The 19,310-nt window shown below is 48.3% G+C and overlaps 2 protein-coding genes across 2 annotated transcripts; one reads left to right on the top strand and one right to left on the bottom strand.

Moving 5' to 3' along the window:
• Positions 1-173: 173 nt before the first annotated feature.
• rab10 (RAB10, member RAS oncogene family) lies at positions 174-7,089 on the bottom strand. The gene is made up of 6 exons (XM_084439215.1): positions 6,435-7,089; positions 2,754-2,814; positions 2,324-2,462; positions 1,916-2,005; positions 1,388-1,489; positions 174-1,294 (listed from the first exon to the last, which is right to left on the bottom strand). The coding sequence occupies exons 1-6, from the start codon at positions 6,559-6,561 to the stop codon at positions 1,208-1,210; spliced, it is 606 nt and encodes a 201-aa protein (XP_084295341.1). The 5' UTR covers positions 6,562-7,089; the 3' UTR covers positions 174-1,207.
• A 2,692-nt stretch (positions 7,090-9,781) lies between these two features.
• kif3ca (kinesin family member 3Ca) lies at positions 9,782-18,897 on the top strand (the record flags this gene model as incomplete). The annotated part of the gene is made up of 8 exons (XM_084439342.1): positions 9,782-11,191; positions 15,485-15,586; positions 15,687-15,809; positions 16,661-16,779; positions 17,133-17,249; positions 17,457-17,565; positions 17,715-17,866; positions 18,810-18,897. 8 exons carry the CDS (start codon positions 9,782-9,784, stop codon positions 18,895-18,897), a joined length of 2,220 nt encoding a protein of 739 aa, XP_084295468.1.
• Between the last annotated feature and the right edge of the window lie 413 nt (positions 18,898-19,310).

Here is a 19,310-nt window from a genome sequence, read left to right on the forward strand (position 1 = left end):
CACACAAACAAACACTATATAACACGTGGCCACATGACATGCCTGACAAGGTGAAGTCATCAAGGCTATAGTCCCCTATCTCTCTCACACACCTAAACACATTATCTGTTTTACAATCACACATCCGATAAATGCATAATAACTAAAAATAAGACATCATTGAGGACAAACAAGTAACTTAAACAAGCTTATTTTTAATGGATCTGCAAAATTGTTTGAATTTCCAAAGAGAACTTTTTCAACCTCCCACCCACAGTTACCCAGTGGCAAACGTTACAGAAACGTCACAGAAACGCTACAGAAACGCTTCCAACCCAAAATAAATCTGCATGCAGGAAAATTAACCCCATTAAAGGAAACGAAATAAAAATGTAAAATAAATCATACAGAGAAAAAACAAAACAATAAAACAGGACATAATGCAACATAATGCCGTTCTCTTGGCTGGAGGAGAAATTCAAACGCTTCTGCTTCTGTTCCGCATCACAGGGAGGAGCCAGAACAAGTGAATATTAAATTGTAATTTCATTGGGTGGATGTGGCTCCAACCACCACACAGCCCCGCCCCTGTCTTCCATATAAGGCACAGGACAAAATTAAACCCCACCTACAAAAGGAGCTAGCCACGCCTCCGTCACTTGGTTACAAATCGTAAATGACCAAATACGGTTAGACAACAGAAACCCCACTAGTGTACAAAATGTTAATCCTACATTTGTCTTTTTTGTTTTGTTTTATAATTTGTTTTGTTTTTTCCTTTTTTTTTTTTCCTTTGACCGATGGTGAGTGTAGGGGTTGACCAGGTGCGCTCAGACAAAGGAAAGATTAAAAATGTGACTTTGACTCATCACTCTCATTTGCAACCTTTAAAACAAATGACAAGAAACATGACATGATTTCTCTTTTTATCTGAAATAAAAATGATCATCAGAAAGCCGTGGAGAGTGGAAGAACGTGTGAATGGGGATATTAGACGAGTGAAGAATGGTATATTTCAGAACTGGGAGAGAGAGAGAGAAGTGGGGGTGAGGGGGAGATGGTCAGCGTGCAAGAGAACGTATGAGAGAACAAGTTCAAGGGCAAGAGTGTTAAGAGTTAGCGGTCAGAGAGAGTATATGCACATGTATGTCAGGGTGTGTGCGCGTCTGCGCGTGCGTGCATGTTAGTGTGTGTGTGTGTGCGTAGGAGAGAGATGGGAGTGAGTTGTTCAGCTGCAACACTTGCTCTTCCACCCCGAGACTCCTCCTCCATTGATGATGTCGATGTTTTCACTGTTGGGCTCTTTTACAGGTGTCTGCAAGAGACGGACACAAACATGTTTACACGTTCATCCCATCGCATACATAAAGTAAGTGTGCGCGTGCGCGCACACACACACACAACGAACCTTTCTGAGGATGTCTTCCGCTAACGTGAGGAAAGCCTTCTCGATGTTGATGTTGGCCTTTGCGCTCGTCTCAAAAAACCTAATGCCGTGCTCCCTCGCAATCTGAGAGAGAGAGAGAGAGAGAGAGATGGAGTGAGGCATGGAAGCTAGGAAGGCCGAGTCCAAAAATAAAGGTGGTAGGTCTGTGTGACGCCGGGATCGCGTGTCCCAAACACACAACGCGCCAAACCATGAACCAACAAACTTGCGTGCGTGTGTTAGTGAGCAGATCTGTATCCGTGTGTTGCGCAATCTAGAAGCTGACTGGCCAGCTGCCTCTGGGTGACCTGTGTCATCTACGTGCCGGTGAGGACTGTGACAGAGGGACCCGGCGACGAGCCACGACTTCCTGCACCGCTGGCGATCCAGGCCGGCATCAACGGCTAATCATTCTGGCGCCCCCCCAACCCCCCAACCCCGCTTTTGCTTTTTTTCCATGTCTCCCTGATCTTCTCCTCCCGACAAGGTACGGACCGCACCATCCCTCACCTGCTCCCCCTTGGCCTTTGGTACGACCCTCTTGTCTTCCATGTCACACTTGTTGCCTAGCAGCATTCTCTCAACGTCCTCGTTCGCGTGCTGGGGGAAAAAGAGAGAGAGAGAGAGAGAGAGAGAGAGAGAGAAAGATGGACACAGGATTATCATCTCTAGGATGGACTGCGGCTCTCGGGGCTAATCTCCATCTGGATCTGCAGTATGACGGAGGCTGGGGGATGAGGGTAACGAGGCGCCGTCTTTCCTGGCGGGGCGGGGCTGCGTTTGACAGCCGTCGGCGGGGACGGCTTCAGCGATGCGCAGCGGCGGCTCTGTCTGTCTTCCTCCGGCAAAGTCTCCCCAAAACTCTGAAAGACTGGCAGGCAATGCGGCCGAGGTCTGGTATACGTGTGTGTGTCTTACCTCGTCGATGTTGCGGAGCCACTTGCTGATGTTCTCGAAGCTCTTGGCGTTGGAGATGTCGTAGACCAGCATGATGCCCATGGCTCCTCTGTAGTAGGAGGTGGTGATGGTGTGGAACCTCTCCTGGCCGGCTGTGTCCCTGCGCAAACACACGCACACACACACGCACAGAAAGATTAGAAATGTTGTGGAATCTGTGGAAGTACCCCAGGAGACCCATGTCCCTGACTGGTCTGCCCATTAACATGCCAGTACACAAAGTCTAACCACTGTGTCTGGAGGAACACTGCCAACTCGTCTGTGACCGCGACATGGGTTGGAAGTTCCAGAATTCACTAGTTAGGTCACTGACTGTGTGGCTGTCCGCTGTACATTCTCTCTCTCTTGACACACACACACACACACACAATGAAATTAACACAGTACTCACCATATCTGTAATTTGATCTTCTTTCCCTGTAGTTCAACAGTTTTGATCTTGAAGTCTATTCCTGTAAAACAAAGAGGGACAACACATGTCAATCTAAACAGCAGACAAGGAACGCTTGTCCACGCATGCACGCACGCTAACCCATAGCTCTGCATTAGTGTTGTCACTTAAGCCCTGATAGAACCGAGAGACACCGAAAAGCCAAGTATAACCAGAGAAAAGGGACAGAGAGAGAGAGAGAGAGAGGGGGGGGGGAGACAGAGAGAGAGAGAGAAAGCGAGAGGGACAGAAGAGGGGAAGACTGTGAATCAGTGACAAGTGTTCTGGAGAGACAATAACATTATCTCTTCTCGTTTCTGCACAGTCATGTCCAGTTGAGGCCTTAGCCAGCACTGCACTAGCAGGCTAGCAAGCATCTGGCTAACCACACCACTATAGGCTAGTACGAACGAGACACAGCCTTGGTAGCATCAGGCTAACCACACCACCTTAGGCTAGTACGTACGAGACACAGCCTTGGTAGCATCAGGCTAACCACACCACCTTAGGCTAGTACGAACGAGACACAGCCTTGGTAGCATCAGGCTAACCACACCACCTTAGGCTAGTACGAACGAGACACAGCCTTGGTAGCATCAGGCTAACCACGCCACCTTAGGCTAGTACGAACGAGACACAGCCTTGGTAGCATCTGGCTAACCACACCACCTTAGGCTAGTACGAACGAGACACAGCCTTGGTAGCATCTGGCTAACCACGCCACCTTAGGCTAGTACGAACGAGACACAGCCTTGGTAGCATCAGGCTAACCAGGGCTCTCTCTTGGGAGTCAGTCAGAGATGTAGCATCTGGCTGGCTGCAGCCCAGCGAGGGCGGGTCAGAGAGAGTGGAGCTCAGCATGAGTCAGTGTTGGTGGTCGGCAGCTGGACAGCTGTGCTTTAGGTGGGGCCCCTATCCTGAATAATGAGAGAGGAACCTGCCAAAGTGTGACTCACCACGCTGGCTTCACAGTTCACGCACACAACCCAGAAAGAGGGGGAGAAGGAGTATGCAAGCCAGAGGGAAAGAGGGAGAGACAGAAAGAGAAGGGCTGAAGGATGAGAAGGATGCAGAGAGGGGACTCAGCCCAAACTATCACAGTCGTTTTCATACAGGCCTACAAATGCACCCCTCCGGTGATAAGAAATTTGCACACTGCAAATACTTTGAACGTTCCAACTCCCATATTTGGCCTGTTAGTTGTGGTTGAACAGTTGGAATGGCAGGAGCAGGGAGACACAGAATGAGAGAGAGAGAGAGACAGGGAGCAAGGGATGAGGGGGTTTCCGGTGGGGTATTTTGAGACGCAGCTGCGTGTCTTTAAAGGTATGAGTGCTGCGTCAGAGCGAGGTCCTCCTATTACACACACACACACAACCATCTGACAATCTCAATCCTCCGCTGTCCTTGCAGGTAAGAGTCTACATCTGTATCATGGCCTGCATTTTTGCTGTTAGATACTTAGGCTCTATACATTACATTTATTTTACAACCGTTGGTGGTTCCTGTATCCTGTTTCACGACCATTCATCTCAATGGATTCCACTTATCAACTAAAGAAAACAATGCAAGAGTCTCTTCTCAAACTCCCTTGCGTTCTCTGACAATAACCGCGCCTTCACGAGAGCCGTTTGGTCGCTATCATTTCTCCTTCCCCTCAGCTAAAATAGGAATTAAATTCTAAGAGAGAAGTGCAAACTAAGAGAGAACAGCCCAAGTTCAAATAGTATCGGAGTTCAGAGAGTGGAGTTCGGCGCGCTTCAGCCAAGTTCTCTGTAGAGGGTTTGGTGCTCAACTGTTTAGGACAATATATAATAGAGAGGGGTTTACCTGGGCATTTCCATAGGACTACCCAGAATAACACAAACTGGAGCACACAGGTAGTCTGCACGTTTTTATGGTGACTGACGCTCTCTTTCGTCTTTGACACTGAGGAAGACGAAAGTCGGAACGTCAGTCACCATTAAAACGTGCAGACTACCTGTGTGCTCCAGTTTGTGTTATTCTGGGTAGTCCTATGGAAATGCCCAGGTAAACTGCTCTCTGAGAGAGAACACCGTGCCAGATAGGAGCCAGGAGTCTGTGTACTGCTGCTGTCACGCCGGTGTGAATCTCACGTCTCCAAGTTGTCTCACATCCCAACATCCAAAGGGTTCTTTGGTTCAGCTCACCTTCTGACCGCCCCGGTTCACAGCACTCGCCTGATGACATGGCAAGACCCTAGCAACTGGGTGAGCGTGTTTTGTTGGTTTTTCGAGCAGTTTACAAATGACATACTTCCCCCGGAATTAAACTGGACACCCAAGTCCTCCCTTCTCCTCTGTGACATTGGCCCTATGATACAGAAGGCTGGTATGTAGCTTCAGGCAGTGCGCCTGCAACACACACACCTGATCAAAACATACTGACATGTGACAAGAGGACTGCTGCCATTGTTGTGAGTCACTTTGCTCAGTAGTAATAGGCTAAGCGCCCTGCACGTTTTTAATAGCAGTGTACATGTGAGGCTCGTGGCTTTATGGTCTTTTAGCAGTGTACATGTGAGGCTTGTGGCTTTATGATCTTTTTCAAATCACAAATGGCTAACTGACTTCTGAAGCTAAAGCACTGAAAAACCTGGGAAGAGTGACAGGAACACACACAGGCCTTAGATCAAGGACTGTTTAGTGCCCGTTCCCGAGTTCGTTCTGGTGAGCTCTGTTGGTGGTGAGGTCATTGACCATCCCCTGACCATCCCCGACTCCGTTAAACACCGGAGTAAATTAGTCTTCCATGTCGGCCACGCGGGCATTGGGGATGGTTTGACATTTGACTCATGTGAGCAGAATGAGCGCAGGCGCAAACGGACCGAGGGGAGAGAGGCGATGACGCCATCAATCTGAATTGTTTATGATTTCTGTTGAGCAACATTTGGAGATAATCCCTCCTCGCACAAACAAAACTATCACAGAGGCAGATTTTTGCAGAGGCGTGTGTGGACACAACCACCACATAGCTAGGTATGTTTCAGCAGTAATAGGTAGCATTGTTAACGTTAGGCCCTGATGACTCGGACAGCACTTCGACTCATACATAACCGGTTACTAGCGAGCTTGATACTAACTAGCTTGTTAAGTATAACTTAGCAAGCTAGTTAGAAAACAGTGGGTCAAAACAGTAATAACTAGACAACTACAGGTGTATTTGCAATCGTTTAAATCACGATTTGAGGGATATTCCCAGCTGGTCAGTTAGTTAGCCCAGTCAGGGGTGGCCAAACGTAAACAAATGCCATCACATGAAAAGTGAAAAATGTCCACATTGCTTCTCGCCGTCGATGTCATGTCAGTAGTTGGTTTGTAGATAGTTATGATTATCTTTATGATTATGATCTCGATGATTGCAGAGTGATGGATACAGCTATGGTGCTAACCTAGCTAGCTTACTAGGGTAGTAACGTTAGCTATGAAGTGACAAAAGAGTTGGCAAACTTGTTGTGTATCGGGCCTGCTCAGTGGCTGGTGAACTGTGGTGACCACTGGGCAAGCACGTATATGACTCGCTAGACAACCAACAGATGAACAACTCACTCTGAATGTGTAAAATAGACTAAAATGCCCAACTCGGTGCTGACAACACCGAACCCTGCCTGCGGCCCCTTACCTATGGTGGAGATGAAGGTTGTGTTGAAGGCGTCGTCAGAGAAGCGGAACAGCACGCACGTCTTCCCCACGCCCGAGTCCCCAATCAGAAGGAGCTTGAACAGCAAGTCGTATGTCTTCTTCGCCATTGAATAACAAGTTGTGTTCACCGGACAAAGAGAAGGAACAATCTAGCGAAGAACTCAAGCCAGCCCGTTATCCAATCAGACGAATCGCACTGGATATCTGTGTAATTTGGATGTTGATATCTAGCTGGCTTGATAGCTAAATACTGCTCCTTATAGCTCGTCAGAACCGTATCCTGTTACTAATGTAATGTCCAACGCAGAACTGTTGTCCCTTACTGCATGTGAAAAGAAAGCAAAAATACGATTTCCTCCCGTGTGATTCCCCCTTTCCACTCTTTCTTTCTCCCTCACAGTCGGGACAAAATGGCTCCCCTCTAGTCTAACCGACTCACTCTTTCTTCAAACTAGCAGCAAGCTAATTCAAATTCTTGGTATAGTCCGTCATTCCAACCACTTCTAGAATCACGATCGAGAAGAATTGTAAAATTTCGGAGGTTGACAGCGTGTCAAATGAACGACCTTATCACAGTTATTTATTTTCTCGATAATAAGGAGCCGAAACAGACGACCGCCGTCGCCTTCGAATGGAGCTACCACGGCGACACCCGAGTTTTACGAACACACCTCTTTCCCGCCCCTTCTGTCAAACTCTAGCCTATGATTGGATGCTATCGCTGCATCTCAATCTTAATTGGAATTTGATTGGGTATATTGCCAACCGTCAAGGGGTAAAAAGGCGTCTCTGAAATTGACATGTGGATAGGGCAAATGTTACTGCGGGACAATTTCGGACATCTCGGCTCGTACTCTCAGATAACTTGACAGTCTGAAATATAACTATGAGACCCAAAATGGCTCCCAGTTTCTTGCCGATCTTGACCGGGGTGTGTTCGGTACAGCAAGCTAGTCGGCCAGGGGTTAGGCTAGTTATTTGATACTGCCGGTGACGATCCCAGCTGTGAGTCAAAGTGATGTCATATAACAACTCCTGTGTCACGGGCGTTTCCCAAAGCCCTCAAAAATTCTTCAGTACTTCTCTAACCAGGCCAGGATACTCCGAACAATTGTTCAGTTAATATTAACATGTTGGAGTACATTTTCCTCCACCCTGCCCACTTCCTCTATTCTGCTCAAATGCTCTGCTCACCATACTAAATCTATGACCAATAATGTTGCACATCTGTGAGAAATAGCCTACATTGTGTATGCCCAACTACATTCTATCGTTTAGGGTGTGTGTATGTGTGCGTGTGTTGAGAGAGGAAGTATGTGTCCACTGTCAGTGAGACTTGCATACTCAGACACTCCTCCTGGAATGTTGAGTATGCCCTGCTCTCTCCAGCCAAGTACAGACATGACACAAACACTCAAACCCACACAGCACACACAAGATGACAAACTAAACTAAACAACACAGCCTAGCCGGTTAGCGGCTTGTATAGTGGTTTCACAATGATCTAGCGAGGTCATAAATATTAGAGAGAGAGCTAAGTACCATTATTCTACCAGGTGACACAAAATCGATGCTATTCCTGATACAAACAATAGATAGACAGACAGACAGACAGACAGACAGACAGACAGACAGACAGACAGACAGACAGACAGACAGACAGACAGACAGACAGACAGACAGATAGATAGATAGATAGATAGATAGATAGATAGATAATTGGTAGATAGATAGATAGATAGATAGACAGACAGACAGACAGACAGACAGACAGACAGACAGACATGCAACAGGATGCCACATCTGCACAGTAACAGGAAGGAACATCTGCACACTGTAGGCTAAATCAAACGAGCATGTATACTGCCCTCTCCTGTTATGAATGGCGAACTGCATATCATCTCATAGCAAGTGGCTTCGAATTAAGACCAGTAGGTGGTGGTATTGTTCAACGTTTGATTACACAGTGGACTCTCCTCAACCATCTTTGGGAGCCACGTTACAATGGGGTTTTAATAGTACTGTAGTCTAATTATCAACACTGTAGTGCAATGATCACTGAAAATAACCTTTAAAAAACCTCCCAAAAAGTTTATGGGAATATCAATAATGAAATTCAACCGCATTTTGTCAGCTGCTTGGAAGGTCTGTCTTACCTGTTTTATTCTTGTCTCTGGCCCCAATAGTAGCCTGGTAAATCTATCTATCTAACTTTATTGCTGATATTTTGATCCTCTTCTGATCTTCCTCTGATATGATCAGATCTCCTGGAATCAGCCCACCATTAGACTGTGATGTGGACCATTTATTATGCGGATACTGACATTTCTCTTTTAAGAAACATCACGAAGACCAGGCTATACCTGAAACTCTAACATTCATTACATATTGAGCCTATATTATCAGAATACCAATTAACCATAATATTATTCTGCATATTGCATTATAACAGTACCCTATAAAATATATCTGTAAAAATGCACAAAAAAAGAATGACAGACATTCTAAAATGAGAGACTGTCAGAAAAGCAGCCTAGTAACAATAAGGGTGAAAAATGAGGAGCCTACCTGAAAATTAAGTAGCCTAACTACTGAATAAGGCATCGACTATTCTGTAGGCTGTAAGCTACTTACATCCAACTCCATCTCCCATGGTTCTGTGTTGCGTTCCGCAGCGATGTGGGGTGTGGCTGGATGAGGTAATTTGTGCGTGTGTGTGTGTGTGTGTGTGTGTGTGTGTGTGTGCGTGTGTGTGTGTGTGCGCGTGTGCGTGTGTGTGCGGGGCAAGCGGCAGCAGGCGCTGAGTAGCTCGCTCCTAGTAGCACAGCACACAGCTCAAGCGAGCAAGCATCCCCATCCCTATGACAGCGCAGCCGTGGTCGTAGCGTTGGATTTCGGTCGTTCAGGGGCCAAGGCGTATGAAACCAAGAGATGAGCGCTATATGGAACAAAATATTACCCGACAGAGGATTTTATGGTAAAACCATTTAATGATTTGTGTTTTTATTGATCAATCTCAACAGACGGACATGCAGTGGAACCGAGCGCATCGTCGCCCTGACGCGTGAGAGACTGACTACCTTTTTACCTCTTTAGCAACAGAAAAGCTGCCAAATGACAGGATAAGCTTAATCAGTATAGTAAATAATGGTGTAGGCTTAACATTGTTTTGAGAGTGAATGTCGGCAAGCTTTTATTTTTAAATGTCTTGCATATAGTCCTACAGCCTTGACGCGCAGCGGGAGCGAATGATTAGGTAGGCCCATCCAGCCAATTAGGCTCATATCATATTAGTATAATTATTGAGACAAGGGAAAAAAAGAAAACATGTCGAAATGCAAGAGTAGTGAGTCGGTGAAGGTAGTAGTTCGATGCCGTCCATTGAACCGAAAAGAGGAGGCGGGCGGTTCGGGAGTGGGGATTGTGGAGATGGACGTGCCCCTAGGCCAAGTGGTTCTTCGTAACCCACGCGCGCCGCCCGCTGAGCCGCGGAAGACGTTCACGTTCGACGCCGTCTATGACGCCAGCTCCAAGCAAAGAGACCTCTACGACGAGACTGTGAGGCCCTTAATCGACTCTGTGCTCGCCGGCTTCAACGGGACCATTTTTGCCTATGGGCAGACGGGCACGGGGAAAACGTACACCATGCAGGGGGCTTGGCTCGACCCGGAGAAGCGCGGCGTGATCCCCAGCGCCTTCGACCACATATTCACGCACATCTCACGCTCCCAGTCGGACAGACAGTACCTGGTGCGGGCCTCCTACCTGGAGATCTATCGAGAGGACATCCGCGACCTGCTGGACCCCAACCGCGCGCAGCCGCGCGCCCTGGACTTGCGGGAGAGCCCGGAGAGCGGGGTGTACGTGCGCGACCTGACGTCCTGCGTGTGCAAGAGCGTGAAGGAGATCGAGGAGCTGATGAACGTGGGCAACCAGGTGCGCTCGGTGGGCGCCACGGACATGAACGAGCACTCGTCGCGCTCGCACGCCCTGTTCCTGATCACGGTGGAGTGCAGCCGGCCCGGCCCGGACGGCCGCCAGCACATCCGGGTCGGCCGCCTGAACCTGGTGGACCTGGCGGGCAGCGAGCGACAGGCCAAGACCGGCGTCCGGGGGGAGCGCCTGAAGGAGGCGGCGAAGATCAACCTGTCGCTCTCGGCGCTGGGCAACGTGATCTCGGCGCTGGCGGACGGGCGGAGCAGCCACGTGCCGTACCGGGACTCCAAGCTCACCCGCCTGCTGCAGGACTCCCTGGGCGGCAACGCCAGGACCGTCATGGTCGCCACTCTGGGCCCGGCCTCGCAGCACTACGAGGAGACGCTGACCACGCTGCGCTACGCCAACCGGGCCAAGAACATCCAGAACCAGCCCAGGGTCAACGAGGACCCCAAAGACGCCCTGCTGAGAGAGTTCCAGAGAGAGATAGCGCGCCTCCGGGCTCAGCTCAACCACAGGAAGGGGCGGGGCAAACACAGGAAGGGGGAGGATGGCGACGGGGAAAGCTGGGACGGAGAGGGGGATGAGGAGTCGGACAGAGAGCAGGAGGAGGTGGAGAAGGAGGGGCGGGACTACATGAAGCAGCAGGAGCAGCGACTGGAGCTGGAGAAGGAAGCCATCCGAGATGACCACTCCTTATTGGCTGAGGAGAAGCAGAGGCTTCTGGGAGAGAAGGAGAGGATGATGGGAGACCTGAGGAAGGAGCAGGAGGCTACCGAGCAGCTCACTGCCAAGTACAAGGTAAAGAGGAGGTTGGTGATGAAGAGGGGCAGGGAGCTCCTTTCTTGGTCTCCAATACTGTAGCTGCATCTGCATAGAGCTCAGGCTCCATTGTTCCAACTTTACACACACACACACACACACACACACACACACACACACACACACACACACACACACACACACACACACACACACACACACAGTAGTGATAAATCTATGTAATCCAGTGGGTTACATTAGATCAGTGTTATCTATGTTATTAATGTAATAGGTAATTCTACTGATCTGGAGATTACAGGCATTGCCACAAAATTGGCCACTCGGCCACTAATTAGGTTGTGTAACCGGTTGTGTAGATGTGCTTTTGTGTGTTATTTACTGTGTTTGTGTCTAATGTGAATATGTGCCTGAGAAAGAGAGAGAGAGAGAACCTTCTGTCTGGTGGGAATGTTCATACACTAAAGGACATAGCCTACAACCCCCCCCCCACACACACACACACACACACACACACCTACACACAAACTGGACATAACACTGGAGAGGGTGAGAGAGAGAGAGAGAGAGAGAGAGGGTGAGAGAGAGAGAGAGAGAGAGAGAGAGAGAGAGAGAGGGTGAGAGAGAGAGAGAGAGAGAGAGAGGGTGAGAGAGAGAGAGAGAGGGTGAGAGAGAGAGAGAGAGAGAGAGAGAGAGAGAGAGAGGGTGAGAGAGAGAGAGCTCGGTTGTCCTGCCGGTCAATAACTCCCCCCCAGCTGCAGAATGCCTGCAGCCTTTCTATCCCAGCTACAGTCCTGATCATCTGCACATCTGAACACCATTGGGCTTTCGAAAGATCCTCCTAGTCAAGCTGGGCTTTGAAGTCGACAGCATCTCTCTTCTGTCCCACCAGGGGGAACAGGAAGCCAGAGATAAACATGGAAAAGAATAATACTTCCTGTGTTTGATCGGCTGGTGTCAGCTCCGGAAATGTCTCTTTAAGCTCGCTGTTGTACACAAACCTGCTATGAGATGGTTCTGTGACACGGTAAGAGATAGTTGTTTTGGCTCTACAGATTCCCCCAGCCCATGTTTCGTCTGACTGGTGCAGTCGGGAATCAACCAGCCAATCATAACCTGTGGCCTGCGGGCTGCATTTTTCCCCCTGCTCAGTGAACCAATACAGGCCCGTTGCTAGGCAGAGAGGAGAGACAGAGAAGGTCTGTGACAAAGCTGGCTTGGCTCTGTGTACGTCGATTGAACTTTAAAATCATGAATTCAGAGATTATCGAATCATCCGCGAAAATTTGCAGAGAACAGGTGCGCTAAAACATTAAATCTAGTAGAACAGTAAAAAAAAAAAGGGCATATTATAGTAGGACAGTAAAAAAAACACAACCTTTTTAAAGATGATTTGAAATCCCTCTCTTCAAAGGCAAACCGAATTCTCTTCAAACCGAAACCCCTCCTCTTTTCACTCTCCTAGTCTGCCATGGCAGGATGTTGTGGCGGGTTCTGTTATAAGGAACAACAACAACAACAGCTACTAACTAGTTACACTGTGGGCTTCGTGCTGAGGTGTCGGTTCTCAGTGGGATCCTGCTGAGTCTGTCCCTACAGACCACTATTCTTAGAATGCCTTCTGGGTCAGAACTCGTCTTTCCTCGTCTCTCCATCTCTTCATATATTGTCTCTGATACTGAGGGCCATCGATCCATCCTTGACCCTGTGGCAGTCCCCTTTTTCCTCTAGTTCCTGTAAGCTACAATGCGTACCGTACATCCTGCCAGCTGGGGTTCATCCAATCACATCGGAGAGCCAACAACAATGGCTGTTACCTCATAGGAAATACACACATGGGCACGCACAGACACACAGCAAAAAGAAACCCATGCAAGGTTTATCATCCTGCTTCCTGTTGACGCGGCTGCTTTCCTGTCTAATTAGGGACCAGCGATGAGGTGAGAGATGGAGAGACAGAAAGAAGGACTGGGATCTGTGTGTTGTGTTTGTGTGTGTGTGCGTGGCGATGCCATCAGTGGGGTGGCAGTGTGTGTGGGGGGGCATCTCAGCATGCGGGGCAGAACTGCTGAATTATTGACGAATCAGTGGTGTGTGTGTGTGTGTGTGTGTGTGTGTGTGTGTTTGTGTGTGTGTGTGTACAGTACATGCGGGTGTGCATCTATTCAACTGAGGAAGAGACAGACCCATGCATTAGACCAGACCCTCTCTTCTCTCTCTCTCTCTCTCTCTCTCTCTCTCTCTCTCTCTCTCTCCCTCTCCCTCTCTCTCTCTCTCTCTCCCTCTCCCTCCCTCTCTCTCTCTCTCTCCCTCTCTCTCCCTCTCTCTCTCTCTCTCTCTCTCTCTCTCTCCCTCACTCTCCCGTTCACACACTCTCTCATGCCCCTCCTCTCCTCCTCCTCAGTGAGAAAGATGTGCTGTATTTATAGCAGTGGATTCCCAGCAGAATGATCTGTAGCTCTGCTTAGCTGACCCAGCTCAACATTCACTGCTTTGTGCATGTGTGTATGAGTGTGTGTGTGTGTGTGTGTGTGTGTGTGTGTGTGTGTGTGTGCGTGCGTGTGTGTGTGTGTTTGTAAATGATTGGAGTACTGGAGTGCACATACATACATACATACAAACATACATACACACACACACACACACACACACACACACACACACATACACACACACAGCCACACTCAAAGATGGCTTTGTGCAAGACAGCAGAACCGCAGAGAGAGAGAGAGAGAGAGAGAGGATGAGATAAACAAAAGAGAGAGGAGAATGGAAAATGGACTGAGAGGTTTTTAATGACATGAACACTGTCCTCTGTACATTGGTAGGTCTCTGGTTTCCTCTGATCTGTGTGTGTGTGTGTGTGTGTGTGTGTGTGTGTGTGTGTGTGTGTGTGTGTGTGTGTGTGTGTGCGCGTGCATGCATGCGTGCGTGTGCTTGTGATATCACATCAGTGATAATCAATGGCCTCCTATCCCGAGAAGGGTCGGATCACGAGAAACCCTTCCTCTCTCTACTGTACCTTCCTCTCATCTCATAGTCTTGCCTTTTGAAATCTGAAAACTGTCACACACAGACATGCTGCAAACAGTGAACGGTCTGTTAGGCCAGAACACGGTGTACATACAGTCAGACAGATGAGAGAGAGAATGTGTGTGTGCCCGACAGACAAAAGCCCTGAGATGAATCGTCCCTTTAATGATGCTAAAACACTGTGACAGAGTACAAAGGGCTGCAAACTGTGCCGTCACACCCACAAACTCACCACACACACACACGCACGCACGCACACACACACACACACACACACACACACACACACACACACACACACAGTTGCACAAAAGCAGCACAGAACAATGGGTCTTTCAGGGAAGATCTGCTACATATATCCACGCTCTTCATAAAGACTTTACTGTACTGTACTGTCTGTGTGTGTGTGTGTGTGTGTGTGTGTGTGTGTGTGTGTGTGTGTGTGTGTGTGTGTGTGTGTGTGTGTGTGTGTGTGTGTGTGTGTGTGAAAGCAGCTGAAATGGGGGAATAGGCGAAATCAGGGGCAGACACATACACAGAGCCCTGTGTGGAATTCTGGGAGTGGAATGTGACCCTCACAGAAAAACACAGCCTCCGCCTCCTTCCCCCTCTTTGTACCTCTCTTTTCTGTTCTCTCTCTCTCTCTCTCTCTCTCTCCCCCTCTCTCTCTCTCTCTCTCTCTCTCTCTCTCTCTTTCAGAGTTTCACTTTATTTTAGATTGTGTGCCCCCAGGACAGGGTTCAGCCAGGACCCAATGAGAACAGGGCAGAGTGTGTGTAAGGGGAGTGTGTGTATAATTGTACTCCTAGACAGATGACATCACGGGGATCTTCCAGCAGAAAATGAGATGTGATGATTCAGACACTCGCTCATGTAGAACAATGTAGCACCAAAGATTCTGCATTATCAGCTGTCATATCACCAAAACTCGCCAGAATAAAAGAGACACCCTCTCAAATGAGGATTAAAGCTACACTCGCCAGCTAGTCTCTCTCTTCTACGGAAGAGCATTAGGGCCAACAACTGAGTTTATTATTTTAAGCTTTAAAGTCAGAATTTCTGAGAAAAAAGTCAGAAATAACTTCTGAGAAAAAAGTCAGAATTTCTGACTTTAAACTCAGAAGCTTAAAAAAAAAAAAAAAACGCCGCTGTTGGCCCTAATGCTCTTCCGTACTCTTCGCACTCCAAGTTCATGTCTAAAATTCTCTAAAAGAAAAGTGTTTGTGTTTGTGTATAAACGTGTGGCAGTGTCCAGGGCTGACGCTGTGTGCTGTTCACTAGGCCATGGAGAGCAAGCTGCTGGTCGGGGGGAAGAACATCATGGACCACACCAACGAACAGCAGAAGATGCTGGAGATCAAAAGACAAGAGATCGCTGAGCAGGTCTGTGGGATTGACTGATGACAGCCGCCAAATTCCTTTTTTTGTAAAGTAAGGTGCGAGTAGTTTGTGAGTATATTTGTATGTGTGTGTGTGTGTGTAGACAAGCAGGGAGAGGGAGATCCAGCAGCAGATGTTTGCTCAGGAAGAGGAGACCCTGGAGCTGAAAGAGACCTTCTCCTCCCTGCAACAGGAGGTGGAGGCCAAGACCAAGAAACTCAAGAAGGTGAGACAGACATTCTCTGTCTCTCTCTCTCTCTCTCTCTCTCTCTCTCTCTCTCTCTGTCACTATCTCTCTCACACACACACACATAAACACAGATGATTCCCTGTCCTAATGCCAGTGTTCCCTCTGTACCCCACCTTGACCCTTTGACACGGACCCTAACGACCCCCCCCTGCCACGGACACACACTTAAAATCAGTACCTGAAGGTTTGTCTCCCCCTCTGCACTCTGCCCACTGTCCCACCTGGGCTAGTCCCACTAATGGCCCTCCACGCTTAATTTCATCATCTGCCCATCTGGGATTACCTTTGGGTGAAACACTCCAGTTGCCTCCCAGGCCGCTCCCGCTAACCGCCCTCCGATTTGCCCCCCTCCCCAAACTACTCACGCACCCTCTGCACCAGTCCCTGCACCTCTACCCTCTGGCTCCTGTCCTACAACTCCGTTAACTGTCCGCCACCCGGCACGGGTACGCCACGACTAACTCTTAACTCTCTGTGTTTGTGAATGTGTATAACATTTGACTGACCACAAAATAACCTCCCCCTGACTCCGAACCTTGCCCGAGTGTCGCCCCCAATCCCGCTGCATGGGGGGTGGGGGGGTGGGGTGAGGGTGAGGGAGGGGATGGAAGGGAGGAGAGAGGGAAGGAGAGAGGGAAGGAGAGAGGGGTTACCGCGGACTTCCTCCAGCTGGCTCCTCCCGTGCCGTTGCTACGAGTAACCGGCAGCCTGGAGACCATCACCTTCCTCCCCCCTGACGACAGTGTCAGGTGACATCACCTCGGTCTCCACCCCTCTCTCATTCGCTATCCATTACCCTCTCTCCGTCTCTCTCTCTCTCTCTGTAGCTCTATGCAAAGCTGCAGTGCGTGAAGGCAGAGATTAAGGATGTGAATGACGAGCATGTGAGGAACAGACAGGAGCTGGAGCAGACCCAGAATGAACTCACCAGAGAGCTCAAGTTCAAGTGAGTTGCACAAACGAACCTTTATTTAGTCATCATGTCACACAACAGTAAGACACAAAGACACTATGAATGAATGAATGAATGAATGAATGAATGAATGAATGAATGAATGAATGAATGAATGAATTAATATTTATTGGCCATCTTTCAAAACAAAACATTCATATTATTTAAAACTTTCAACTCTCTTTCTGTGTGGTAAACAACCAAAAGGGCTAGGTTGAAGCACTTGCTTATACATTGCCTACCCTATCCCTGTCCGTGTGTGTGTGTGTGTGTGTGTGTGTGTGTGTGTGTGTGTGTGCGCGCGCGTGCGCGTGTGTGTGTGTGTGTGTGTGTGTGTGTGCGCGCAGGTATCTGATCATAGAGAACTTCATTTCCCCTGAGGAGAAGAACAAGATCATGAACAGGCTGACCTTTGACACTGAGGAGGACCAGTGGAAGTTCCAGCCCCTGGTACCTGCTGAGAGGTGAGAGGATGCAGTGACCCTGGCTGCTCTGGGTTTGGTTTGAGCAGATCTGCCTGTTTTACTTTCTTCAATAATGTCCTCTTTCTCTGTGTCTGTCTGTCTGTCTGTCTGTCTGTCTGTCTGTCTGTCTGTCTGTCTCTCTCTCTCTCTCTCTCTCTCTCTCTCTCTCTCTCTCTCTTTCTTTCTCTCTCTCTCTCCTTCTCTCAGTAAATTTTCTCAGATGAAGAAGAGGCCTACCTCTGCAGTGGGCTACAAACGACCAATCAGCCAATATGCCCGGGTTGCCATAGCGATGGGAGCTCACTCCAGATATAAGGTGTGTGTGCGTGTGTGTGTGTGTGTGTATCTGCTGGAGAAAGATGAGATATAGAGAGTGCCCCATGACATACTTCCAATCTGAATGTTGATTCAGGCTTGATTCCACATCATGGCATATGTGGTGTGTCTGCATTTGTTTACGTACAGGCCGAAAACATCATGTTCCTGGAACTGGACGTGACTCCTCCCACCACCCTTTCATTGGACCGTTCCTCTGAGGAGGAGCTTAACCTCAGTCCCACCATGGACAACTCCCCCCACAAGGACAGGGCCGCACGGGTTCGAAGGTCACGCTCCTGGTGAGACCTAAACCATAGCTCCCCTTAAAGGAGTAGTAAAGGGTGTTTAGCCCTGTTTTAAGGTTACTTATGATCATATACAATGTTTCAGATCAATACGTTGACAAAACTAGCACTTTTGAGCAGGACGATAGACATGACGCACAGATAGACATGAGGTGGTGCTAGAGCACCTGCCCTTTGCCCTCTTTTTTTTTTCTTTTTTTTTTTAACAGTGTAGGCCTACTGTATGTGGCCCATGATGATATCGATCAATTCTCGATTAAAAGCGTGTAAAAATAAAACAGGGCTAAACATGCATTTTCCCTTTACTACTCCTTTAACCTGGTTACTCTAGCCTCTACTGCGCACACACACACACACACACACACTCACACACACACACACACACACACACACACACACACACACACACACACACACTGCTCAGTCTCATGACAGCATTAAGGCTCTGTGAAGCCCCAACAGGAATATATGTGACCTGCTCCACCATAATGAGTCACATTGACCAGAAAACATTATTTATTTCTCTATTCCAAATATCAAGCGAGTTATGGGCGATTACATATCCAAAGTCACCAAAAAATGTTTTTGAGAAAAACACATTTAAAGTTTGCTGTCAATTTTGCCACATTTATGCAGTGTATTCACACCACATACAACTCACAAGAACATACCTAACTTTAGCTAACTTTTTACAAAACCATCTCTTTTTTCTACGCTTAAAATATATATTTTCCAGTCGAAATGAGACACAATTCCTACATATTATGAAAGCCAAGGGTTTGTTTTATTAGAATCTGTTAAAAGACCAAAAGGACAAAAATCAATGTGTTCACTTAAAAGTTTCCCACAAATGAGCCATTGCGACATCTGACTCTGAACCTGAGCTAGCCCAGTATTCTGACCATGGTGTGATGTCATATCCTATTCCTGTGTGCAGGTGCCAGACCCCAAAAGCCATCACTTCCTCGTCCTCCAATGTTTCCCTGGCGACCCACCCCACAGCCACGCCCACGGCAGCCCAGTGAAGAGCACCTTCTCTGTAGATGACCTGCTTTATCTGTTCTGATGCAAAGACTCAACTACCTAGACTGCCCTGAGGGACTGAGAGACAGAGCGCCCCTCCATCCTCCACTCTTCTGTCCCTGCATGTCTGTACTGTGGCATAGTCGCTCTCGCTTGGCCTGCTGGGAGTGCTTAGTGAAGAGAACTGGAGCCTGGAGTCAACTTTTAACCTTTAACCTCTTAACTCCCTCAGATTCTGTAAAGACTTGCTCTGGAGCTGTGCGTGTACGTGTGTGTGTGTGTCTGTCATATTATTTGAGGAAGGCTGCTCTTTTCAGGTGTGTGTGTGTATGTGTGTGTGTGTGTGTGTGTGTATGTGTGTGTGTGTGTGTGTGTGTGTGTGTGTGTGTGTGTGTGTGTGTGTGTGTGTGTGTGT

Source organism: Borostomias antarcticus (assembly GCF_949987555.1).
Source record: "Borostomias antarcticus genome assembly, chromosome: 6".
Classification (NCBI taxonomy): domain Eukaryota; kingdom Metazoa; phylum Chordata; class Actinopteri; order Stomiiformes; family Stomiidae; genus Borostomias; species Borostomias antarcticus.